The sequence below is a fragment of the Triturus cristatus genome, chromosome 8 (genome assembly GCF_964204655.1).
Source record: "Triturus cristatus chromosome 8, aTriCri1.1, whole genome shotgun sequence".
NCBI classification, from domain to species: domain Eukaryota; kingdom Metazoa; phylum Chordata; class Amphibia; order Caudata; family Salamandridae; genus Triturus; species Triturus cristatus.
Genome location: NC_140591.1, coordinates 290,317,516 through 290,343,820, shown reverse-complemented (window position 1 = coordinate 290,343,820; position 26,305 = coordinate 290,317,516). Strand labels below are relative to the sequence as shown.

The window sequence follows — 26,305 nt, the reverse complement described above, 5'->3', positions numbered from 1 at the left end:
CGGCCGGACACATGTTGGAGCAACTGAGCAGCACAAAACAAAGTGTGAGCTTCGGCGGACGGCGGCTGCAGGGAGTGGTACCCGCCCGAAACAAGCGACTGCGTCCGGTGATTACTTCTCCCCCCCCACCCACACTTGAAAGGCGCCTACACGGCTGCTTCGGACCCTGTGGTATAACGTGGCACCCTGAGGCGGACCATAGCAGAAGGGGTGCCCTGCTGCGGAGGCCGGAGACGGAGACCTCGTAGAGCACGCACTGAGGCAGGCGCGACCTGAGCCGCTATGCAGAACGGAGTGCGCTGGTGGGAGAGGGGCCTGGACGCCCGGGGAAGGCTGGGACCTAAAGTGCCACATGTGCTTGGACGCGCAGATGCAGCACGGGACTGACATGCAACTACGGACTTAAATAGGTATCGGACTGCAATACCCATGCTGTGGTAGGTGGCTTGTGATACAGAGCGGCAATCGGACCGGCCCATGCTGAATCGGGGGGGTGCCTTCATGAAATACAAACTTCACCCTGTTGACCCGGCTGGTTCTATTGATGAAGTCTGTGGCAAAATTGCATGCACGGCTGGCGAAGCCTGGAACAGAGGTCAGGACTGAACACAGGAGCACTACCTGGTGATCTGAAGAGGCTGAGCGAGGTCGTGCGGAGTGCTCAGGGTGTCGCTGATGCTTAGATGCACATGTACTGGTGGCGCTTCAACGGTACACCGCCCCACTAAATTCCAGTTACCAGCGCGGTGGGAAACCCAGCAGGCCGCGCGCGGAGGGTGCTCCCGCGGCAGGCGGCGGTGATTACCGTTCGGCGCAATACAGAATTAGGCAAAAATGGGGGGCAGGGGCCCACAAACGAACTCACAGGGCAAATTGGATAAGTATGCCTACCAAAAAGACCTTTCCAATCTGCCTGAGCACAAAGACATGCCTGACAAAGACTCGGGTCTGGAGGGTGCGGCGAAAGTGACACTGGAAGATATAATGGCGGCTCTCGATAAAGTACAATCGACAGTAGGATCCATTTCCACTGATGTCTCCTTCCTGAGGGCAGATTTTCAGAAGAGGACGGCCAGGGTCTCGGAGGTTGAGCAAGTGACAAAATCCTTGACAAAGGACACCACTGCGCTGCTTCAAAGGGTCAGTCATTTGGAAGCAGAAAACAGGCTTATGGCCGAGAAGCTGGACGACCAAGAGGGGCGCTCACGGCGCAATAACGTCCGAATTACAGGTATCCCCGAAAGTGAAGGGAGTCCAGCCATGGATCTATACGTTGAGGATCTCATGAAACACAGACTTCAACCCCGAGGACTTTGAACTTCTTTTCTGTGGAAAGGGCTCACAGAGTGCCGGGGGGGCAGGCCCGAACCCGGGGCTCTCCCTATACCAGTCCTGGCCCGTATTTTCAATTTCCGGGACAGAGATGCTATACTAAAAACGGCAAGGGTGGCTCCACCGCTGCGCATCCAAAACTCAGTGGTGTCCTCCTTCCCGGACTACACAGCGGCAGCAACTAAACGTCGCAGGAGTTTTGTTGAGATAAAGAAAGAACTCAGACGCAGGGAATTACCATACTCCATGTTGTTTACGGCAAAGCTGCGTGTAGTGGCGGGTGGCAAAACCTGGCTTTTTGAGAGCCCGGAGGAGGCCCATGACTGGCTCGAGGGATGGCGGCGAGTGTAAGGATCCGGACGGACGGAGAGACGACAACAGCAACATATAGACGATGAGGACTCCAGGGACCGCAGAAGGGAACGCGAGGATGAACGTGCGAAACAAATGACCACCAAGGATTGAAACGCGGAGAAGTTACGTACTTGGAACACGCCAGTGTAGAGAGAGGATGTATAGCTTCGCCATGTATGAGGAGGGCAGATGCTACATGTCCAAGATGCAAACAACATGGTCCTTCCACCTGAAGGTGGTAGGCAAAAGGACTAGAGTACCAGAACTGCAGGATGGGCTGTAGTGTGTTCTTGTTGATAACCTGTAATTGAGGAGGGGATGGACGGCGACACTCCACGGACTTCTCCCCCCCACACGCAAGTACTGTTACTGGGGAAAAAAGCGCTCTGCTAAGTTGGGGTGGCGGATAGTTGGGGGTCCGTCTGGCAGGGAAGCAGGAAGGGGGGTGGTGGAGAGGGGTTGTTCTTCATTTTGGGCTTGTTATGGTTTATATTGTTTTTTTGTGGGCCAGACAAAATTGTGATGAATATGCAAGTGCGGGTATACTGTATGCAGTCTTTCCTAAAGCGAATATTGAATCTGCTGGGTGTCCTACAAGTGGGACCATTGCATATAGTCTGCACTCATGCACGCCCACCTAGATATCAGGATAACCAAGCGTTTGATAGCTGCAGTTTGGCCTAGGCGGGGGGTGGGGGGGGTTTGAGAGGTGGGTGGGAAAGTGGGAAATACTGAGTTGGTATTTTTTGTTAGTAGTTATGATTGTTATACGGGCAAACATGGCACACTTCCAGTCTGAGATTAGAAAAATTTCTGGATGCACTACGTAAATGATCCTGAGAGAAGGCAGATTGTGCGTGGGAGAAATGGATGACGCAGACACGAATTGAGTCTAATTCACAACAACCTCCGGTGTCTCCGATTAGCCCCCTAACGCTGCTTACATGGAATGTACGGGGACTGGGGAATAAAATAAAGAGGTCTGGTGCTACAGTATTTAAAGAAAAGCACACCGGCGGTGGCCCTGCTGCAGGTAACACATTTGGTGAGCTCAGCCTGCAGGGCTATGGATCGCTGGGGGTTCCGAATGGTGGTGCACTCTGTGTTCTCCTCTGGTTCAAGGGGCGTGGGTATTTTAGTACGTAAACAGTTCCCTCTAATAATATAACATACTCATAAGGATGACCAGGGTCGATTTGCGGCAATTACCTATCAATGGGAAGGGAAACTGTTCAATATCGTGTCAGTATACATCCCCCCGGCCCTTCATATAATAGCTCTCCCAGCGCTTGGCGCATTTTTATTAGGTCTTCCAGCAGGTATGATACTGATTGGTGGGGACTTTAATGCCGTCATTGATGGGACCAGAGATAGGTATCCACCCAGGCAGAACACGGCAGGTGCTGCACGTATGGGGTGCTTCTTGGATGCCCTCGGGCTGACAGATGTGTGGAGATACAGCCATCCAGAAGTGCAGCAATACACTTTTCAGTCTGGGGTACATAATAGCCTCTCACGCATCGATTTCTTTTTTACAGCCGCAGATCTCGCGAATGTGGTGGACGTTGAGTTCCGCCCTCGGGGTATTTCAGACCACTCGCCATTAATGCTTACATGCACAAACCATTGCAAAGCGCGGAAACTGGTCTATCCCGTGTATCCGGGGTATTTACAAATCCCTAAGATTTCGGGAGACATAGTCGCGGCGACACAGCATTACTTCCAAGAGAACGCTTCCTCAGTCCAGTCCGCAAGTATTCTTTGGGAAGCATATAAAACGGCGATCCGTGGGCAGGCCATTTCTTCTGTGACAGGTCACAAGAGGGCAAAACAAGCCGAACTAGATATAGAATCCGAACTGACTAATGCCACAGATCAACACGCACAGAATCGAACATTAGAGACATCTCGAATCTTGCGTGCTAAACAAGGTGAATACAGGGAATACCAGTTGGAGGCAACTAGGGCTCGGCTCCAAGCCACGTGGCATACGATATAGGAGATAGGTGACAAGGCTAGTAAACTTTTAGCCTGGCTTGATAAAAAGGAACGAGCACAAAGAACGATAGCGCAATTACGGACACCAGATGGCTCACTGGTGGCTGCGCCAGAAGATACTGTGAATACTTTAGCTGGGTATTTCGAACAGATATACGAGTCACGAACGATTATAGAAACGATAGAGGCTCAAACGTATATTAGGGATATTAATTTGCCGAAACTATACCCAGCGGAAGTCCTCACCCTAGAAGCTGACCTAACAGTCGAAGAGCTACAAGTGGCTATCAGCTCCCTACAATCGGGGAAAGCGGTGAGACCTAATGGTTTATCCATAGAACTGTATAAAAAGACAGCCGCTACGACTGCCCCTTATCTTTTAAATAGGTTTCTTGAAAGCCTCGAGGCAGGGGAGCTCCCACAGGATCAAAGTACGGCTACCATTGTGACAATCATGAAGCCCGGTAAACCCCCTGAGGAATGCGTCTCTTACCGCCCGATATCGTTGCTTAATGCCGAAGCCAAAATATTAGCCAAGCTGTTGGCGACGCGGTTGACCCCACATCTTACGACCCTCATACACCCGAATCAATCTGGGTTCATGCCCAGTAGGAGCACGGCTCTCAACCTGCGGCGGCTGCAGGGGGGAATAGCTCGGATGTCCCATATTCAGGAGCCGGCGGTTATCCTCTCCCTTGATGCGCGGATGGCGTTTGACATGGTGGAGTGGCCATATCTGTTTGCAGTCCTTAGGCACTTAGGCTTTGGCCCGAAATTCTGTGCGTGGATTCAACTGCTCTACACCAAACCGTTGGCGCATGTAGTGGCCAACGGTCATATATCCAGAGACTTCCCACTGACACGGGGAATGAGCCAGGGGTGTCCACTGTCCCCATTGCTCTTCGCACTAGTATTGGAGCCGCTGGCGGCATGGATCAGGTGGGAGCCAATGATTCGTGGACTCCAATGGACGCCAAACTGGGAAGACCACAATTCCCTCTATTCAGATGAGGTGCTGCTGTATCTGACATCCCCTGGCCTCTCAATCTCAGTGCTCTTACATATTTGTGAGATTTTCGGCCGGGTCTCTGGATACACCATCAATTGGTCCAAGTCGGTTCGGTTTGTGCTGCGTGGTCCGATGCCATCACTTCGAGGGATTGTCTATTGCAGGTCACGGAGGCCACCTTTAAATATCTCGGCATTCATATTACACCCAAACCCGATGAATTTATTCGGAGAAATCTTGGGCCACCCTTGGAGCGGTTTCAGCACGATGCGATAGTCTGGCGAAGTCTGCCGTTGTCAAGACTGGGAAGGGCGGCACTTTTTAAGATGATGGCGCTCCAATGCTTTTTGTATGTTTTGGAGAATACCCCAATTCAGGTTCCACTGAGATACTTCAAAACAATTGCGTCGGAAGTGTCCGGTATGATTTGGGGGAACAAACCAGCGCGCATTGGGCAGGATAAGTTGGTCAGGAGCTGGTATGACGGGGGTATAGCCCTCCCTAATATACAATTATACTATTGGGCGGCCCAGCTAAAAGTAATTATTAGTTGGTTGCACGCCCCTCATACCGGCCCAGTGTTTCAGGCGGATAGGCAAGGCCTAGGAGAAGATGGGGTCATGTCAGTGCTGTATAATAGAGCCAAATACAGACTATTGATCGGGCCAACAGCGCACACAGTTCGCATATGGCACTAAGCACATGCCAGGTTGGGATGGAGGGGAGTTATCACACAGATGACACCACTCTGGACCTCTCAGCGGCTTGGGCGACTAAAGAATAGTAAAGGCTTTGATAAATGGGATGCGATAGGCATATCAACGGTGGGTGATCTCTGGAGGAAGGCTGAGGTAATCTCATTTGAACGCCTGCAGACTCAATACGAGCTCGCCTCCTCCGAACTTTACAGATACACGCAGGTCAAACATGCACTGCAGGCTGTTCTGCCGGTGGGGGCCATCTTGGCAGAGGCTACTCCTCTGGAAGATAGGTTATTGACTGAATTGATGCACAAAAGGGCCACTTCCTTCACCCATCGTAAGTTAGTAAACAACTTGCCTGACCCCACGTTGGCGCTTAGACAGAAATGAGTTGCACATTTGGGAGAATTCGATGATGCAGAGTGGCAAGAGGCACTGTCGTCTCCTCGGGAGGTGGCAATACTAGCGCGCTTGCGGTTGATACAACTCAAAATACTTCACATCACGTACTACACCAGAGTGACCCTCTTCAAAATAAGGATGGCTGTACATCAATTCTGTCTGCGGGGCTGTGGTGAGGAGGGTACCTTCTACCATACTATATGGGAATGTCCGAAGATCAGGGTGTACTGGGTTAAGATAATGAGGACTGTCACAAACTGTAGGAGAATCGTTGATTCCGGAGCCAAAACGGTGCTTATTAAGTATTTGGGAACCAAATGACCTAACCCACCCAATACAGGACTGGGTAACACTGGGAATCATGTTTGCTAAAAGGAATATTGCGAGGAGGTGGGGGTCAGGTGAGTCTCCTACACTGCAGGAATGGTGTAGGGACCTGGATGACGCAATGGTGGCGGAAAATGTGCATCGGGGAGGTCCTCAAAAATGGGAAAGAATCTGGGGAAGCTGGAATAAATTCAGAGGGTATATATGTGAACCGCCGAGACTGGAGGCGGTTCAAATGTCTGAATGAGGGTCTGCGATGGAGGGTGTCGGGATTGTTGTGATGTAATTTCGTGGTGAATGCTCCTGAGGTCATGTAGAACTACTTTGTTACAAATGTCAAAGTAGTATTAGTGCGGATGGAAGCTAACTTTGTGCAGGCTATGTGTTTTTGTAATGCCTACTGTTTCGAATAAAAACTTCACAAAAAAAAAAAAAGGAAAAAAAGACATGGAAAAAGGCAATCTAAGGTCATATAGGTATGAAATAAACATGGCTGAATGGGCAGAAGTGCAGCAATTTGGGACGCATTTGCCCAACCTCACTAACCTGAAGTTAAAATACAAGTCTGTTCAAGAAAGGCTCAGAAATCTAAAAATAACCATTATTACGAAGTCACAAAGGCTGCCGGTATGTCAAGACTAAGTAGAGACAACTGTCCAACATGACAGCAAATCAACCTCGCTTAAAAAAGGTTAAAAAACAAAATCATGTCCACCGCGTACCGTCCTGGACATTTTCTCACGCTTTTTAAGGCGGGGTGCTAATCTTAAAATGTCAGCAGACACTAGCCAGGAGCTTTCATTAGGCCCCTTTAAGGCTGCCTGGCCACATGTGCGCTCTCACTGCCCTGATAGCACACCAGACTTACATCACATGAGGTTATCGAGAAGGAAGGTATTTTTTGACTAATTTTTCAAAGTAAAAGATTTATAATAATATGGGCAGTTTGAAACTCTTCATGCTTGAGTGATCTTATTAATATCAAGTTAAGTGATCAGCATTTGAATAGCGTTTTGAATGGTGTCAAAGCTTCCCAAATCTGACAACTTTCCAGAGGTTTCTTGTTTCTCATTTACAAAACCATGGTGGTCTGCTATCATATATTGCCGTTCTTTATTAGGTCGCGCATGCGCTGCATAGGAGAACTTTTAACCGTTGTGCAGCTCTTTTTCAAAGTACATACTCGTGCTTGTGGCGGCATACGCCTTGCGGGAGTGCGCAGCGGCGCGTCACTAGCACGGGCATGTGCTTTGAAAAAGAGCAGACTGCTCTCCCAAGCGCACGCTGCACGCCTTTTTTTTTTTTTTTACTTTTAGCGCGAGGCGCGCGCTTCTTTTAAATGGTTGCTTTGCACCCGCAAATGCTTCATTGTAGCCTCTTTTGTGTTCTGCCTGTGTCCTCCCCATCATATCACAGCTGAGATTGGTCTTGTAAGCAAACATTCCAGGGCTGTTTTTTCATATGCTTTCCAGAATTCATTCGAATGTATTAAGTCTTTTAGGTGTCGAGCAGTAGATTTTATGATCCATCTCACTCTGAACTGCAGCTCTCTCAGCTCTGTCCAGAGGTCCCAAATGCGCGAGCCACTGTGCCGAGGAGTTTTGTCCTCCTTTTAGCTTCTAGTGCAGCTCTGTTCTGGTTCAGCACTCTGCTTTTGTAGGTCCCCTCAGCATCTTTTGCCACAGCACACTGGTCAGCTAAGACTGCGGTCGCCAGAGCCACTGGAGTTCTCAACATCATATTGCAGCCTGGTGAGCAGACGGGCCCTGCTGCTGTTGCTTCAGGTCTTATCCCCGTATTTCGGACTGACAGGTACGCTTATCTGTGCAGGAGGGTAGTTACGAGGCACCTGGCAGCGCTCTTCATAATGTTGTTAAAAGTAGCTCCTTGGGTTAATGCTCCAGTCTGCTGGAGATGCAATCAATTGGGAATCATAGGTAGAGGGCGTTGACTCTACCTTAGTTTGGGGAAACTACCTTTGGTCCTTATTGGAGTCAGCTATGACGTGAATTGCTCAAGTATGAAAGGTGTGAGTGGGAAGTACTTCTGTTCCTGGCTGATGTCTGAGGGATGGTAGTGGCCTATGGGCAGCTGTGTCCTACAGGTCCCTGTGCGGCACCTCCATTTGTCTGATCCCATTTGAGGAGGCCAGATGGCAACCGCGAGCTACAGGGTCTCAACTGTGAAGCTTGGGGCTGTTTCCCTCTGATGTCTTGTAGTCTGTCTAACAATGACTGCCACCTGGACCAAGTAAAACTCCATTGGCCCTTGACTCTAGTTTTATTGATGTCAGCAACCACATCCTTCTCTTGCAGGGAATGTGAGGGTGCTTATGCTCAGAGCTCAACAATGACAAACTGTGCACTGACTGGCTAACCTAGCGCTTCTAAAACAGAAAACTGTTTGAATGTGCTTTGGCGCCAGCTGCTCCTCAGTCAGCTATCCGAGTTCTCATTCTTGGGTTACTTTCCTATCAAATCTAGGAGGTTGTTCTCCTTGTAGGAATAGTGAGCGTCCATGATCCGGTGCAGATTACCCCGTGGTCCGTGCACTCAGTTTTCATATTTCATGTCTTTTTGCTTTCACAGCGGTAAGCCCTGCAAGCAATCAGCTGTTGGGCAGCAGCCAGCCATCAGCAGCATGCTTAACCAATCCTGCTTCGGAGAGGGTGAACGTCTGCGGTTCCAATATTGTCTCCTCTGGCTGCTGTGAGGTAGTGTCTATAAAGCTGAGGTTGACGCAGATGGAGTCCCCTCAGAGCCAGCAAAGCAGGCATCCTGGCTGCTCTATGTAGGTTGGAGCCGTAGGGCCACACTGGCAAACTTCCCTGTTGCTAGACTTCGCACAGGCCTGCTTCAAGGCACTATATTCATTGATGATAGTGGCTCTGGCCAGACCCTCGAATGAGTTGTAGCGACATGGGTCAGCTGCAGTCACACCTTCCCAAATTGAACGACACCTTCCCAAATTGAACGACAGTCACAGCTGTTTGGGTGTCAGTTGCACAGGATCACCTGAGGTCAAAGATTTTTGGTCACAGTGGCACAGGATCAGCCACGGCTTGCAATGTTTAATGCAGCGGCCCTCGGCAGCTGTGATTCCCTGGGTTGGCAGTATTCTTCTTTCTCTCCCAGCAGGCAGACTATGTGCTTCAGGTCAGATGAGCAGCTTCTTCTAGCAAGGCAAGACTCCGGTGATGTCCTCTCTGTTCTGGGAAGCCGGCTGTCAGGGAGACACCAGATCTGGTTGTACAGCAGTCCTCTGATGACACTGCAGAGCACTCCCATCCTTGATTATAGAGAACTAGGAATGGAAACAAGTAAGTCATTGAATCAAAGCAGACAGGAGATTTGGAAACATGGTCTGTACTTTCAGAACCAAGTTAGGCTGCTTTTATTATCAAGTGTTTTTTCCAGAGTGCTCTTCACACACATCCTTTCTGTGTAGTGGCACTTCAGAGCAGAGTAGTTTCCACAATGGAATACCCACAAAAGAGTCACGAAGAAGTGTGAGTGTTCTTCACATGAATGCAGTGAAAAGTCAAATGATGGGTCCTTTCATCTTTAACGATGGAGACTGCATGCCTACACTTCAGCACCACCATTTCCCAAATGGCAGTGCTGCAGGAAGACTCGCAGCCCTCTCAGCAAAAGGCCTCATCAAATTACTTAAGGAGCCTTGTCTACTCTGTCCTCACTTTAGTGCCTCGGTCTCTTTCCTCCAAAGTCACAAATGGCAGCTATTACACATGCTTTGTCTGGGAAGACAACCCGCCTCCATCTTGTGCAGAAGACCAGGCGAGGGACATCCAAAATGGACCCCAGAGGCCTCCATCACGCTGGTGTAGTCAGACCCACAAAGCATGTACCATGCAGCACAGACACACAAACATGCACAACGTGCATTTCAAATGCACTAGTATTTGAATACGTTCAGAAAAGCTGATCAGTTGGTCTTCCCTCCAGTCACACAGATAAACAAGCATTGGCATAGCCAATAGGTCTCGCCTTTGGGACCTTATAAGTGTTTAGTTCTCCAGCACAGTATCCTTGGTGCAACAACATCAAGTGGTAAATGGCTAAACACTTATAAGGTCCCAAAGGTAAGACCTATTGGCTATGCCAATGCTTGTTATAGTCTTTAAAGTAGTGCCATGTGTTAGTCACACAAAGTGTTTAACTATTTAGTGGCACAGCTCTCTGCCAACCAAAGTAAGAGACCCCGGAGTTAAGAGGATTGCTGTGACCTTCCATCTGCTCAGGAAAATCTATAATCTCTGCCTGCTGCAACCCAATGCCCCCCCCCAACTCACACCAATCTAAGAACTTTAGGCCCAAGACTCCTTGCAGCTCCAAAGACAGGGAGCCGTGAAGCGTAACAAGCATAAAAAAGAGGCAGGATCTTGCTAGGTGTTGTACTGGCCCCCATCTCCTATGTTAACTAACATTCATGTGGTTGCAGCAGCCGACAGACTCCGAGTGACAGTGAAGTCACGGCCCAGTCAGGATGCTGCGCTGCAATGGTCACACTCAGTCACTCACGACAAAAGATGGTGAACTTGTCTAGACCAGTGATACTCAAAGTATGGCCCAGGGCCATATGCGGTCCCCTGGTCAACAGCCGCACTGGGATGATATTTTACCGACTCAGCACTAACATTATAAAGTTAAATAAACAGGCAAACCTTCATTTAAAAGTTTACTGAAGTTAAAAAAAGGAAGTAACTTGGTTATCTTGTACAGCCTAACTTTAGAAACACCTTTATTTTTAAATACATCTTGCAGCAAAAGTGTAGAAATATAACTTCTATTCAAAAACTATTTTATGAACATGCACAGCAGTTTCACCTTAGTACATCACATTATATCAGTGCATTGAGAAGCATTTTTTTACGCAATAGTTTTCAAACATGAATTGTCAAACAAATTCTTTCCCCCACCCTAACAGTAATGTCAATAGTGAACTAAGATGCAAGTCAGTTAAGTGCACTCTTTGGACTGGGTTCCTATTATATATAATAGTGCATGATTGCAACGTTAAAAGCCACATTAAATGTCACATGTAGGCCTGGCTAAGAATCAAAAGCATGCGACAATCTGCAATCACTGGCAGACCAGATCGCCCGTCAAGTGTGGTGCCACCCCGGGGCATGTAGACGGACGTGCAGTAGTCATGCCTGTGCAGACTCCTGGTGGATTGCTTAGCTACCCTGTGTAGTGTGCTGCCACCCAGTGTTCGGAGCAGGTGTCTCCTCACCCCGGAATGTGCTTGAACATGACCCATACATCACATTTGTTTAAGCCTTATAACTTTACTTCAGTTTTCCGTAAGTGAAAGCCACCAGGAAAATTAATCATTAAACCGCCAATAAACTTTTTTGTAATAGTAGTGCATGGACCATACAATAAAGGGTGCCAATTGCATTAAGTGGGAGCGGTTTTAGATTATATTCAATCTGTGACCTCCTTTGAGTGTGTGGCAGCATATATTCTGTTACAAATTAGACTGCACAGGTTATACATAAAAAGCATAGTTTAGCAAACACACAAGGTGGTTTTGTACAATACACATCCAGAAGTCATGTGATTCGACGTCCTTTTGTGTACGAGATGATAAGGAAAGAAAGTTAAAATAAACAATTATCTAGGATCACACAGTCTGGTAAATTGGTAAAGCGGGAATTAATCCCAGGTTTTCTGGTTTCAAAATGTGCAATTAAGCCACTGAATGTGTTTTGTAGTTGTAATTATATAGCGCCTATTACCCCTGACAGGCTGAAGGGCTTCTCAGCACCCAAAGGATTAGTGGTGGATTAGTATAAGGAAATTTAAGTTGCTAATTTGAGCAGTGGACATGTGAATCTGTTTGAATAGGCTAGAGGAAGGAAGAGTATAGAAAATGTGATTTGGGCACTCATATTAATTCGATAAGGTTTGGGATGTGTCAATGGAGGGATAGAGGAGGTAAGAATCTTGAAAGGGTGATTGGGATACCATAGTAGAAAACTGAGGATTGGGTGGACTCAAAGGGAGGGAAGAGTATAGAGAAGTTATTATGGAGACCCTAGTGTTATGCGTGTGTTAATGTTATATTTAGGACATGGCAATGAAAATATATAAACGCAAAACGTGGAATAATAAAAGTATAGATTTGTTTCAGCGCAAAGGTCAAATTGAACCTTATTACAACACTAATGTGAAATTAACTTGGGAAACCACTGCAGAATGAGTTTCTAAAATTTTACAGAGGAAATAACCTGACACACAAGGCCAATTGAATCAGATTCTATTACGCCATATAGACTTAACCCATGTCCTTTGGTTAAATATCTTTATTTAGGAACGAAAAACAGTAGTTTAAGATCAATTTACTGCCCAACATCCTATTTTCATTATTATTATTATTGAAGGATAACTGGGTCACGGATCCATCCTGTACTCAACAATACTGGGGAAAAAAGAACCGATACAGGCGAGGTTTACACATATGATTGTTTAAAATGGTAGGTGTAAAGAATCTGGTTACCGCGCCGTGCCCCATCAAAGCTACTAGGAAATTGAAAGTTAAAATAACGTAACCCTTGAGTAGCTTTGGTGAGTGCTTTGTATATCTTGCAGAGTAGGAAATTATTATTATTATTTATTATTTAGGTTTTTATAGAGCGCGTAGTCACCCTCGAGTATCCCAGCGCTGAAACCTCAGACTCCTAAGGAGGGGGCAAAGAGGGGCTGCTGACGAGTCAGGGGAATAGAAGAGTTTTGAGGGATTTTCTGAACCGTAGGAGGTTTGGTTCAGCTCTGAGATTCGGAGGGAGTGCGTTCCACCTTCTAGCTGTGTTGACGGAGAAGCGGCGGCCGCCTATGCGGGCTTTCTTCACCCTGGGGACAATGATCAGGTTTCCCTGTTCTGACCGGAGCGCTCTCGTTTCTCTGCTGGGATCTGGACATCCACTGAGCAGTTCTGGCTACAAACACCCTGGCAGCTGCCGGTGGCTGAGCGTGTACTCCAAGGACCAACCTCTACTTGGAAGTTTCACTCACCACACAGGTGCGAACAAAGAAAACCCAGTGTTGTGAACAAAACTTCATGCCCTTCTCTTGAACTGTTACCTCACCCAGTGGAAATACTTTTTCACAAGTTGCGAATGGTTTCTACTGGATCCATTGGTGACAGATGGTAGTTTGAGAATAAGACGATAAAATGGCTTGGGGGCTGGAGGAGCGCTAAAATCCCACTTGATGAATTTGAAACCAGCAACCACATCCAATCTGAAAATAGTATCAACCTCACAGCATACGTAGGCTCCGAAATGGTAGATGCTTAACGCTGGAGAAAAACGTGTAATTCGCTTGGAATTTATCAGGGGTTCTACAGGCGCTTTGCAAATTGCACAATAAAATGCCTCTTTAACTAGGCCGTGACTGTGCAAACCAGAGTACACTTCTACATAAAATACTACTGCTGTGGCAGTTCCTGTTGAATAGCAGACACAATCACCAATATATAAAGATCCATCACTTCTTGCTCCTGTACAGAGCATGGGACATTTCTGATGGGGGTTTACTTTTGTATTTTTCCACCATCTACTGCATTCACCAGTCCAGTGTGAGGAGCTACTCTTGGAAATATAGACGCCCGAGGTTAGTGGGTGTGGTTTGCTACACGACCTATGAAGAATTTTCAGAGAGTGAGTCAGTCAACAGAAGTGTCACCTAATTTCAAAGTAACAAAAATCACTTTTTTAAATACTGCATGTGAAACGCGTAGAAGGGGGGGGGGGGTAATTGTGCAGTGAGAGAAAAGTTATCGGCACGGTTCTGAAACAATGCCCTCATCTTAAACCTGAAATAACTATTTACAATTTAACACCTTTTAGTAATGGTAGGGCATTAAATGTGCCAACGCAAAAACATGGAAATGTTAAAGGCAAAAAAAAAAAACTACTACTGGCAGACGCTCTCTGAAGCTTGCGCAAAGTTCTGTGCTCTTCGGGTGGCACTTGCCTATTCCTTATCCTGACAGGTTCTTTGGGAAAGTTTCCTCCAATATGTGCTCTCTAGCCAGTCAGTGCCCATATTGTGGCCCTAGGACTACCTTAACATTGGGCCCTCACACCTCCTCCAGAGCATGCACACTGCCCGCCATCCTGGAACCCAACCTTCCCAATCCACTTTTATGGGACTCCGCTGGGAGAGCTCCAGACCTAGTCTTGTCCCTGGAGCCAGTTTATTGTCCACTTAATGGCTACCCGGAGAGTCCCAGTGCTCCCAGCAGTTAGCCAACCTAAACTTTGCAGGGCGCCCCAGGAGCGTGCCATCTCTCCCAGTCCTGTCTAGCCCCCTTATCCTTTCTAGGGATCCCTACTTGCGTCCCTAAAGTCAGCCTACTGCGCTGCACATAATCAAATCAGATGCTGTGCAGCGGCACTAGTCTGTATTCAGTTGTCCCCGACTGTGCTGCCAGGGGACCAGCCACTGAATCTTATACAAGGGACACATAGTAGCTGCAGCACAGATATACATAACAGCAGTTTGAGATGCTGAGAGCTCGGTTGAATAAAGACAAAAGGTTGGTACAGACCATCTCCTTGAAGTTCAATGCGGCAACAGCACTCACTCACTGTATGCATCTTTCTCGTAGTGTAACGAGTATAACGAGAGAGAAACTGTCATTGACGCAAGGATGGATGTGGGCAACAATTTTGCAAAATGCAATGCGAATCCAGCGCTGATCCCAGTCTGTGACCACACCGCTAGAGATCCCTCCCTCCCCACTCCGTGACTGATTTAATAGTGTTGCAGGGGATGGCCCAAAAATATTGCAACAGCCGTCATTAGCAGCTCTTTCACGCTACAACATTGACGGCCCAGTCCCCCACAGAGACTGTGTACAACACCCCTGCGCACCACTACACTGGCAAGTTTGACAACAGCAGCATGTCCACTTGCAGTTACACACATATGCACTGCCGCCTTCAGCAGCGCATGCGTATATTAACTATCACACCCGTGCTGTGTCCTTCTCCAATGATGTCCCAGCCATGCAGCACAATTTGCGTTAATTGGCCGCTGACATTCGTGCCACTGCCCACCACTTAGTCTCAGAGTGATAGGCCTCAACTTTACCAAACACAAATTAGTTATCTCCATGGCCATTGGCTACCTGGTTGCACTGCAGTGCCTGGTTGGCTCAGCTGGTTGGTGGCTATCCATGCTACCTGCGAGTGTGTCACAGACACCGTGTCTGCGCCACCCTAGCTAAAAATGTGAGCACAACTGGCTTAAATAAGCCCTAAAAGTAGCCAAACTGCCAGGTGGGGCTTTTTCCCCACACAAACGGAAACTAGCATTGGCAATGCCAATAGATCTAACATGTGCAATATTAGAGCTGTTGGGAGTTGTAAATGACAATATCTTTTACTCATGTGTTTTTTATTTTGGAGGGGATGTATGTGGTGTGGAGTGGAATTATGTGAGTTGGATTGGAAGTGGAGTGGAATTGTGTGTGGAGTGGATTTGTGTAGTGGAATTACGTGGTATGGTAGATGGATAGGGGTGAGAGCTGCACAAAAAAAGAGAATCAGAAAGACAGAGTGTTTACACAAAGTGCAGAATGAACTCCAGAGGAGCATAAAGTGGGTAAGAAAGACAGAGTAAGTTAGCAATAGAATAGAAAGAATGAGACCCAAAAGAAGGACAAAGGGTGACAAAGATCGAGAAAGAGCAAGAAATTGTGCGTGAGCATGTGCTTGAGAGAGAGAGAGACAGAAGAAGCTAGAGAGAACGAGTGAAATTGTGAGGGGGCAGATAGTGTGCGTTAGAATGAAGTGACCACAGGAGACATTTAAAGAAATAGAGGGCGAGTGCCTGGGTGAATATTAGAAGGAGAGAAGGCAGAAGACTAAAAGGCAGAGAGAAAAAAAAGAGCAGCAGAGGAAAAGAAAAAGCAGAGTGGAAAAGAAAAAGGAGAGGGAAAATGGTGAGCGGAAAGATGGAAAAGAGCGACAGAACGTGTGAAACGTATATATAGGAAATATGACATTTTAGGAGAATACATGGAAACCAGGGTGAAAAAGTAAAGGAGTGACGGGGACAAAGTGAAAACTGACAGACAAACAAAATGTGAACTGATGGTAGTCAAAGAAAAAAAAAAGCAACGCTTAACTAAAAGGTTAGCTAATCTTTGAAATAAAAAAAATAGGAAGACAAGAGAATAAAGATAGAAGATATGAAAGAGGTAACGTTAAGGGGGCACAGATATTAGCAAAGGTAAAGAAATCTATGAAAGAGTAAGACGATTTAGGGCAAGAAAGAGGGGATGAAATTAACAGAGCATTATTAGAGAGGCAAAAAGAGATGAAGGAATAAGAGGGCAGAGAAATTAGACAGGGGAAAAAAGAAGTGTGTGAGAGGAGAAACAAGGAGGAGCGTGGGATTGAGGAAGAGGAGAAAAAGGAAGGAGAGAGTTTGATAGGAAGACAAAGAGATAGAGTAACGGATAGGAATTTATAGAGAGGGAGCAGAGGAAAACCTGCATGCAACAATGAAACTTATAAAAGAAACACAGCATAAAATGTTCCTCTGGTCCAGTCTAGGCCTTTAATAACCTGCACTTAACCAATTTGAAGTAGTTAAATGTTGGTGTTTTCCACAAACAAATTCAAAATAGTCGTTTCTTTAAAATATGAAATTCTTTCCTCTGAGTGCAACTCCACCTCTGTACTGGTTTTCTATAGCTGAAGCTCCAAAACAGGTAAACCAAAAAAAATATACATGCCACATAGATAATAGGTGAAAACGCCCACTTCCATTTTTTTTTTTACTGTGTCGAAAAAGTGTGTCTTAATCTGAGAATTACTTCTGTTTTTCACATACCTGTGTGTGGGTGCTTATTGTTGCTAATATGCAGAAATAAATGAAACACGGTAAAGGTACCAACTACATGCCAAAATTGGCAGTCACAGAAATTGGAAATCCGGCTGAATAATTTTATTAGGCAAGTAAATGGCATTTAGGGCACAAAAACCTTAAAATACAGTTATGAAATGTCATGAGGAAGGTGTCATGTATTTGTTATCTCACTGAAGCACAGGGTAAAAAAACGGCATTCCTGTGATGATTTATTGAGCATGTTTAGTGCCGATAATGTATGAGAATAAAAACTGGAGATGAGTTATTCCTTCCTGTCATTTCAACTTACCTCCTACTGTTCTGGTGTGCCAAAGGCACACACTTCATGCGCATTTCATCCATGCCCACCTAGCATAGTACACAAATCTGCATAAAACTGACAATAAAACCGTTAGATCATCCCTGTGCATTTGACCATTGCAGGGTTTTATCACATACATCGAGATAGCACTTATTAATGCTTAACTGTGAAATAACCCCACTGTCACGTGGCATATATTAAATACTTTTGGCCAGTACAGACTTTCTGGCTTGCAGAACTTTCCATGCTTGGTTTTTGAGCGCCTGCTCAGAACTTAACAAGCACTTACAATGCAATGGTCTCGCCTTTTGCATAAGTTGGAGCTATTGGTATTGTAAATGACAAACTTTTTTATTTATGGGTTGGTTTTGAAAACAGATAAATAAATGGCATAGTCATTTACAATGCCAATAGCTTTAGCTGTCGCAAAGGCAGACCTATTGCATCTATATATACACACACACACGCACACACACACACGCACGCACACACACACACACACACACGCGCACACCGAGCCCCACACACACAATCCTTTGGTGAATATGTAGTGTTGGAAGGGGTCCACAGGGGGCACAGCGGTGGGGAAACGAGTGGGACAGAGGGCAAAAGGGGAAAAAACGAGTGGCGCAGAAGGGCACAGAAAAACGAGAGGAACAGAGGGCAGAAAGGCACAAAAAACGAGGAAAAACGAGTGGCTCAGAGGGAAGAAGGGCACAAAAAAACGAGTGGAACAGAGGGCACAAACAACGAGAGGAGCAGAGGGCAGAAAGGCACACAAAAAAGAGGAAAACGAGTGGAACAGAGGACAGAAAGGCACAAAAAAAAAGTGGAAAACGAGTGGCACAGAGGGCAGAAAGGCACAAAAACGAGTGGCACAGAGGGCAGAAGGGCACAAAAACGAGAGGGGCAGAAAGGAACAAAAAAAAGAGGGAAAACGAGTGGAACAGAGGACAGAAAGGCACAAAAAAAAGAGGGAAAAACGAGTGGCACAGAGGGCAGAAAGGCACAAAAACGAGAGGCACAGAGGGCAGAAGGGCACAAAAGAGCCACACACCGACCCACACACAATCATTTGGTGAATATGTAGTGTTGGAAGGGGTCCACAGCGGCGGGGAAACCAGTGGGAAAGAGGGCAAAAGGGGCACAAAAGGGGAAAAAACGAGGGGCACAAAAAAAACGAGGGGAACAGAGGGCAGAAAGGCACAAAACATGAGGGAAAAACGAGTGGCGCAGAAGGGCACAAAAAAACGAGTGGAACAGAGGGCAGAAAAAACGAGAGGAGCAGAGGGCAGAAAGGCACAAAAACGAGTGGCGCAGAAGGGCACAAAAGACTAGAGGAGCAGAGGGCAGAAAGGCACAAATAACCTGCCTCGGTGAGGAATCTAGCTGGGCGTGCGAGGGATGGTCCTCTCGTTCGCCGGATGAATCTGAAGCATCAGTTACAGGACATGCAGCCGGACCCCTACTCCGTGGCCCTGTAAAACACAGCGCGTGCAAGAGATGCCATGAGCGAAAGACTCGCCACGGCGTGCGCGCAACACTCAGGCGGGTAGTGATTGGCCCACGCCTGCTGCCGGGGTCTTGCAATTGGACTGTAGAGTCCCACGTGACCAGGGGAAGTCACGCGCTTTCCGGGAACCCGCAGGTAGCAGGAAAGAAGCATGGAGGGTCCGGGGCAGCGGAGGAGGTGAAGAGCATCACTGAGAAGGGCAGACCAACAGCAAGTGAGTGCAAGGGAAACAGAAAATGATATTTTGGGAGGGTGAATGGGACCTGCCGCCAACAAGACTATTGTTGCCGGGAGACAGACCTGGGCACAAAACGATTCTGGTCTGGGCACACTGTGAAGCGCGTTCACAGACCAGAATCGGCTCGTGCCCGGACCAGAATCGGCTCGTGCCCAAGTCTGTCTCCCTTGAGAGGCATCACGGCAACAATAGTTTCTCGTTGGCGGCAGCGCTTCGCGCTGCAACGCCAGCGAGACCTAAAAAGGGGGACTAAAAAACTCAAGAATGTGCCTTGTGGTTCAGGTTAAAAAGTCCAAACTTACTGAAGAAAAAGGGGTCACCAGTAGTACGTCACCTCTAAAATCAGTGGTTGTTAACCTTGGTTGGGAGACCCCTGGAGGTCCACGAAGCCTTTGCAGGCTTAACGGATATTAACAAATTAATAAAGTGTATATAATGAAAAAAAACAAATTTTACAATTTTTTTTGTTTTTTAAAGTTCTGTAACTGAAAAGGAATTTGAAATTGGAGGCTATAAAGTTTGTACCCTCAGATTAATTTGTGGGAGCAGTGCAAGTGCAGATTATAGTATGGTGTATGTGTGGCCTCAGTTGAATTTATAAACATGCGAACCTTCCCATTAAAAACTATTTTTTATATTTGTTAATTTAAGTATTTCATCATTAGTGTATTTATTTGATAAATTAGGTTTCTGTATTGTTTGTATATTGCTATGTCATTCAAATCATTGAAAATGCTTAGGCTGGAGTCCTCGGCTTCCAGTAATGACCCAGTGGGAGTGTCTGGAATTCCAATAATGATTAAATGTGGGGTCTTCAGAAGTTAAAAGGTTAAGAACCACTGCTCGAAAAAGAAAAAAAAAAAAAAAAAAAAGAAGAAGATAAAATTCAATGTGCAACGTGTGGTGAAGCCACTTGACAGACAGGGCAACTCAGTCCAGCCCACTGAACAAGTTTAAGCATCTTTAAATATATTTTAAAAAAATACATAATATTGAAAGTGCAGGAACATGTCCACTTTTTACATAATCAGCTCCTGCTCTTAGTACTTAATTTGAGTTGCAGGTGGTGGGCACCGGAACTACTGTTCGACCTGGGATTTAGAGCATGGACCCAGATCATGAGACATGCAAAAAAAAGGGTGAAAGAAGCCTGAGAAATACAGGGAAATGGTAGCAAAGGGAGAAAGCAGAGATAAGGAAGAACCGGTAAGGGTGAGAGACAGAGACAAGAAGTTTAAGGTGTTAGAAGAAAGGGGCGGGAGGTAGAATCAAGCCTGGGTACCCTTGGTAATAGGCAGCCAAGGCGATGGTCTCCTAGAAAAAATACATTTGACCCAAACACTTCTATTTTACACAGAGCACTGACCGTTCTTTCTATGGAGAGCAGATGTGCTGTCTGAAGTTAATCGGTGAAGTTTTCTTTCATGTTCTCAAGAACTCTGACAAACTCCCTACCCATTTTGCTCCTCTATGAACCCAAAAAAATATATATACGAGTTAAACATGCAGGAGGCTCCGGAGGGGAATAGTCTGTTAATGTCAGCTGTGTGAGTGTGATCATTAGAGGCTGACAGGATAAGCTGATCATGTTGGGAGGGCAGGGATACTTTCCTATTAAGACCCGCCCTAGCCTAGCATGTACTTGCACCCACCTTCAGTTCATGTATTTCTGGTAATGACAAATCCACAGACGTACGGAGAAAGTGATACATTTGGTGCACAATTTGCAGGTTGAATTTGGTCCTCTGTATAGTGCCTGCAGTATAAAGGAAACTCCACCAGCGGACCCTATTAAGGATTTAGCACATCTTTCAGAAAATGGAGGAGTTTTCATTACACACAACGCCAGAACAGGCTTTATTCCTGGTGGCACCCATCACTGCAAGAAACGTGGAACATCACTGTACCAAATGGCCAGCTCGGCCATGCGCAAACACATAGTACCATGAGCCCGGTTCACACTTCACAGAGGGGACAGACAAACAAGGAGCCGTGAATCCCCGACGGTAAACAGAGGGCGTGGCAAGGGTGTAAAATGAGCCGGACAGCACACTGGGCTGGTTTCGTTGTCATAATCACAACTGCGGTAATGTGTTTTAAGTGAATACAGGATGGAAGGGCAGGAAAGCCTTTGGATGACAGAAACAGGATACTTTCAGTCCCAAAATGTTTACACAAGGCACTCTCAGAATACCAATTAGAAGTGATAGAGCGCTTTCCGCACCCTATTTGTATGGGTGCATTATAGTCATAGTTGCCATGCACCTACAATCAAGTATATAGTTTGCAGTGTTTTATAATCATGAACATGTATTCAGTAGAATCATTTACACATTCATTGTAGTGCAATGTTATAAAATGATCATGTATGTATCGCCATGCCTGCATATACAGAGAGCAGGACAGCTTATAATCATATATTGTAACTGTTCGTTGTTTAAATTGTCCGACTTCCAAGGCCCAAGATTGTACCTGTTTTTGCACCTCCTTGGCTTCGAGAAATAAATAATGAAATGTATGTTGTTTTCAAGAAATAGCAGTGTTCTCATCCTACTGTAGGTATTGGAATGCCAACTCGTTATTTTCAGATTGGAGAAGATACAAGGAATGCTTTGAAGACAGTTGGAAGCGAGAAGGCAGGAGATCTTTTGTGTCAGGATGCTCTGGGAATCAAGGTCACCACGCCGAACAAAGACGCCTTAATTAAAAGGCATAAACCTCCCCATTTAGAAAAAGTTGCTATGGAAAATTTTAACAGGATGAAGCAAAGAATCAAATTCTATATTGTATGATGCACAGGGACAGAGACCCCAAACTTCTAGCTAGCTAGCTTTCGGAGAGAAAGGAGCATCTTAGAACTCGCTCCTAGCCTTAAGCATCTTAGCCCATTTTACATGAGTACTTCTCTGGAAGTCAACACGTGCTGACACCTTTGGGAATAGATGGAAGGGTATTAGATAGCATCTCCTCTTAGTACAGTGTAGGGACAGATTTGTTTTATTTCTGATAAAAAGGGACCTAGACTGTCAGTTTTGAGTTGCATCCTGATCCTCGAATTTACGATTCTTTGTTCTGCCGAAATACTTCTATTCGTAGAATCGGCTCTGTATTGATTTTCTTATATCTTTATATGCCAATCTTACGATGTGTATATATCTTATTCTTGGCTTTATAATAAATTGACAAACCTAAAGTCGGAGTCTGTGGTACTTTCAGGTATAATATTGTCATTGTGTTATGAAGTGTTTCTCCCCTCCATCACTGTTTAGTAGGTAAATAAAAGATCCTGAGCGCTAATAGTTAGGAGGAAGACAGGTGTGCAATTTAGCGTAATAAGAAGTCACTGCCCCACGTGGTCCAGCCTACAGCAAAATAATGACTCCTTAAAAAGTAGCTGTATTCAAAGTATGCACTACAAAAAAGTAGAGATCTTCGTCAAGACATTGAGGTCATCGTGCACGCCACTACCATCTTAAATTGGGCCAATATTCATTAATAATCATAATGGTAGCTATTTTGTCTGCAAGTTGGCAGGCTTAATTGGAATTCAGTATAAATAGTTGTGGTCGTGGCAGGGCGGCAGTGAAAACAGACTCCAACATTTGACCTCAGCCTTTCAATGCACAGCAAACAAGGCGAGAACATGATTTAAAGCCCTTTTCACAGAAATGGACCTGGAGCGACCGAAAGCATCTGCACTCTGGTCAAATGATCTTAAAGAAAGGGAGAAGTGGTTCCTAACAGATGCTACAATGGGACAAGTGGAAGGGTTACAAGTACTGAGGCGCTGCTCTGTGGGAGTAAACAACCGAAGAAAAAGGAGGGACAGAGAGGAAGGATTGACCACTAGCCAACAATGATTTTTAAAGGACACTGAAACAAGCAAATGAAAAGCAGGGAGAATGGCTTTAAGTCCAAGAGAAGAATATACTAAAGTATATACAAGAGGTCTCGAACGCTCGCCCTAACATTTTTGCTTATTTGTGCAGGTAATAGCCCAATCTGGCAACACTGGCAGGCAACCAATCTGGAATTTTTTTTGGGATACAACAAAAATGTCTAGCACACCGGGTCTGGACACAATACGATGTCCATCGTGGCACAGTGTCCCAAAGTAAACAAAGTAACATTGTACCATTCCGAGACGAACCTCACATTACATCTAGACTCAATTTGAGGGGAATTTATAAGTACGTACAATAATAACCCGAGATGGCTGCCGAGCTCCATGGGTGGTTGGTAACGGGGAGATGGAATAGCACAAGCAGGGGGCACAAGAAGAAAGAGTGGCAGTTTAGAGAGGGGTAGATACAAAGGAAGAATAAGGAAATCTTGGGTAGGGCGCGTGCCAGAGAGAAAGTCAAACTGACACCACTGCGCCCTTTTGTTCACAAAATATTCCCCAGGAAGGTAAAAGGTGAATCCTTATGAGGGGGCTCTGACTTGTTGGCCTATGTGATTCGGAGCACGTATACACCCACCACTAGATTGTTAAAGCTATTTATTCAACATCCCTTTTTTGTAACCTTAAATCGCATTTATAATTGCCAAATGTTACAGTGTGCATTAAAAACTATACCCCCCCCATACTTAATCGGAATGATTTACATTTATCTATAACCTGGAACTTTGATTTTCAGCATTAGTACACGTTAGCATTTTTATATCTGTATGCAAGTCCTTGTGCGAATGTGCCTCCTACACCCATAGAGTTCAAATTCACACCTACCTGATTAGGCTGATAAACCGCACCGCAGCAGACACGAGGGGCATATTAGCAAAAACGGCGATAATGGGCTTGCTAATATGCGTTCTAGAATTCCAATAGAAGCCCAGGTTAGATGTGCAGGACATCTAACCTGGGCTTCTATTGGAATTCTAGAACGCATTTTAGCAAGCCCATTATCGCCGGTCATCCTAATATGCCCCCAGGTCTTAAATTGAATTTCATTTAAAGGCTCCCTCAAAATTTGCACTTAAAAGGCCATGTCCTTTATCAAGTTCATAAGCGAAGGTTTTAAAATAATGCATGTTTCGTGACAAGTACCTTTCAGCAGCTTAACTGGGCTAAGCCTAAAATCGAGGCCTTTCGAACGCAAATGTAGAAGTCAGCATACCTCACGAGGTCAGGTATTTATTGATGGAACGCAGCTAGCGACACGAACAAGGACCACTCAAAGAGCAAATATTGCATTATGTTTAACATTAGAGCGTCTCTTCTTTTCAGGTGCTGAGGAGTGGTGGCGGGATCCCAGCTATAAAATCAATCACGCTTTTTCTCCTTACTCTTTTGTGCGCAAACCATACAACTACCTAAGCATATTCGCTTACCTGACTGCTTGCAGCCGTAGCAAAGGTGTCGACTCTCCGCCATTTTCCACACCCTTCCACTTCTACTAAATACATGCGCCGTACGGCACGTGCGTGCGCTCACGGCTGGCTTTTAAAAACTCGGGGTACGTAACGCCGCCCGCTTGAGTGTGCCACGTGACTGACCGGAAGAGGTGCATCAAGGGTATATTTCTGGATTTATTGTAATGAGGGGCGTTAGTTAACCTTGTCGCTGCTGTCGAAAGGTTTCGTTATCCCAAAAAGGACCTGTCAAAGTGAAACCGTGCCTTCTGATACCCATAAATAAGTCGTTAAAATCATGTAAGAATTTGAAATTGCTACAGAAATTCTAAAATTATCTCAAACTCTTTTGTGGTTTATGCAAATTTTTCGCGGAGTAGCGATCAATAATTCTAATTCAAAATTCTTCTTGGGGTGAAATGGGACTAGTCTCTGAAACACCTAGGAATCCTTTGCAAGAGGCGTTGTCTATGTAAGTAAAATAGATGTGTGACTTAAAACATGTAATCTAAGTCCTGTGCTGACCTAGTGTACCAACCAACTAATAGGCTGCCTGTCTGTGCAGGGGCGTAGCTTCTGGGGTTTGTTTAGGGTGTTACACCCCCCTAATGTATTTTCTAATAAATACTTGGGCACAGGTGCTTTCAGCCGGGAATGGCGAGCTGTCTGCCGGATTACCCCAGGAATTTTTACATACACAGAAAAAAAGACACACACTCTCTCTCTCGCGTGTTTTGAAAGCCCTCAAAAAATTGGTTATTTCCCAAAATATTGTGTTTCTCCAAGTACTCCTACCTATCCGGATTCCTTTCAACTGCCCCTTGGTCCCTGCTCATGCATGCATGCATGTCCTATGATGTAAATCTGAAGCTCACGCAGCCTGCCCTTCAGGGCCATCTCATGTATGCTTGTCTTATAATGCAAATCTGAAGCTCCCCCCCCCCCCCCCCCCCAATTTTACTGACCAAGCTACATCCCTGTGTCTGTGAGCTTTCTGTTATTGCAACCAGACATCACACAATATACAGACTTGCGACTAAAACACACCATACCTTATAGGTTTGACAATGCTTATTAGTAATAAAAGGTAAATGAGTAACAGCAATGATTTTGTTGTAAATAATTTGATTTGAACTTATTTCATTTCTGAAAACATTAGGCTATAAATCGGGCATGGCTGTCCACCCCGGTTCCTGGCGGTTTGGGTAGGTCGCTTTCCTGTACGTGAATCCACGTCGGACCCAATTGGGTTCCTTTTTAACCGCCAGCACCGTTGCTAACAACAGTAGCAACCCTTGTAGGAACAAACCATAAGAAGTGGTATGTAGAAATCACCTTACCACATATTTTTGTAGACAGTATTATTTTGATCCTGATGAATTGCCCTGATCCTCCTGACTCCTGCGGCAAGAAACATGTTGATCATATAGAGTAGAGCTCTTGCCTAGATACCTTACTCCTAGCATTTAGCCACTCTACACATTTTTAACAGGGCAGTTGACCTTTGGAATAAAGTTGAAGTAGGACCAACTGACCCCTTTTAAATTCCACTTCTCTGCTACATCACTTCACACTAGGCCCCTCACCCCCAAGCACCTTCGGCAGGAACAAAAGATCCCCGATAAAGAGCCCCGGTTTCGGGAGCCCGTCAAGGATTGCAGCGCCGACTTGACGAGGGGCAGTGCTCATATGATGAAGCATGACACCTAGCTTGCTGGGTGTGTGAGAGCACTAGTTCAAATTAAGGGAATTTCCCTCGCCTTCTTCTGATTGGTCTTTCTTAGCATTAACCAGCTGAGATATTCTCTTACCTGCTCTTCTCCGTCACTGTACATGAGGAACTTTGTACCCTTCTTTGTTACTGTGCA

The 26,305-nt window shown here is 45.8% G+C and overlaps 1 protein-coding gene across 1 annotated transcript in view; it reads right to left on the bottom strand.

The window, feature by feature from the left end:
* Positions 1-24,494, bottom strand: part of RNF17 (ring finger protein 17) — a 2,644,767-nt gene extending 2,620,273 nt beyond the window's left edge. Inside the window, exon 1 of the mRNA XM_085621540.1 lies at positions 24,417-24,494. Coding sequence (XP_085477666.1) covers positions 24,417-24,459 — 43 coding nt within the window. The 5' untranslated portion in view covers positions 24,460-24,494. The remainder of the gene's footprint in view (positions 1-24,416) is intronic.
* Positions 24,495-26,305: the final 1,811 nt, after the last annotated feature.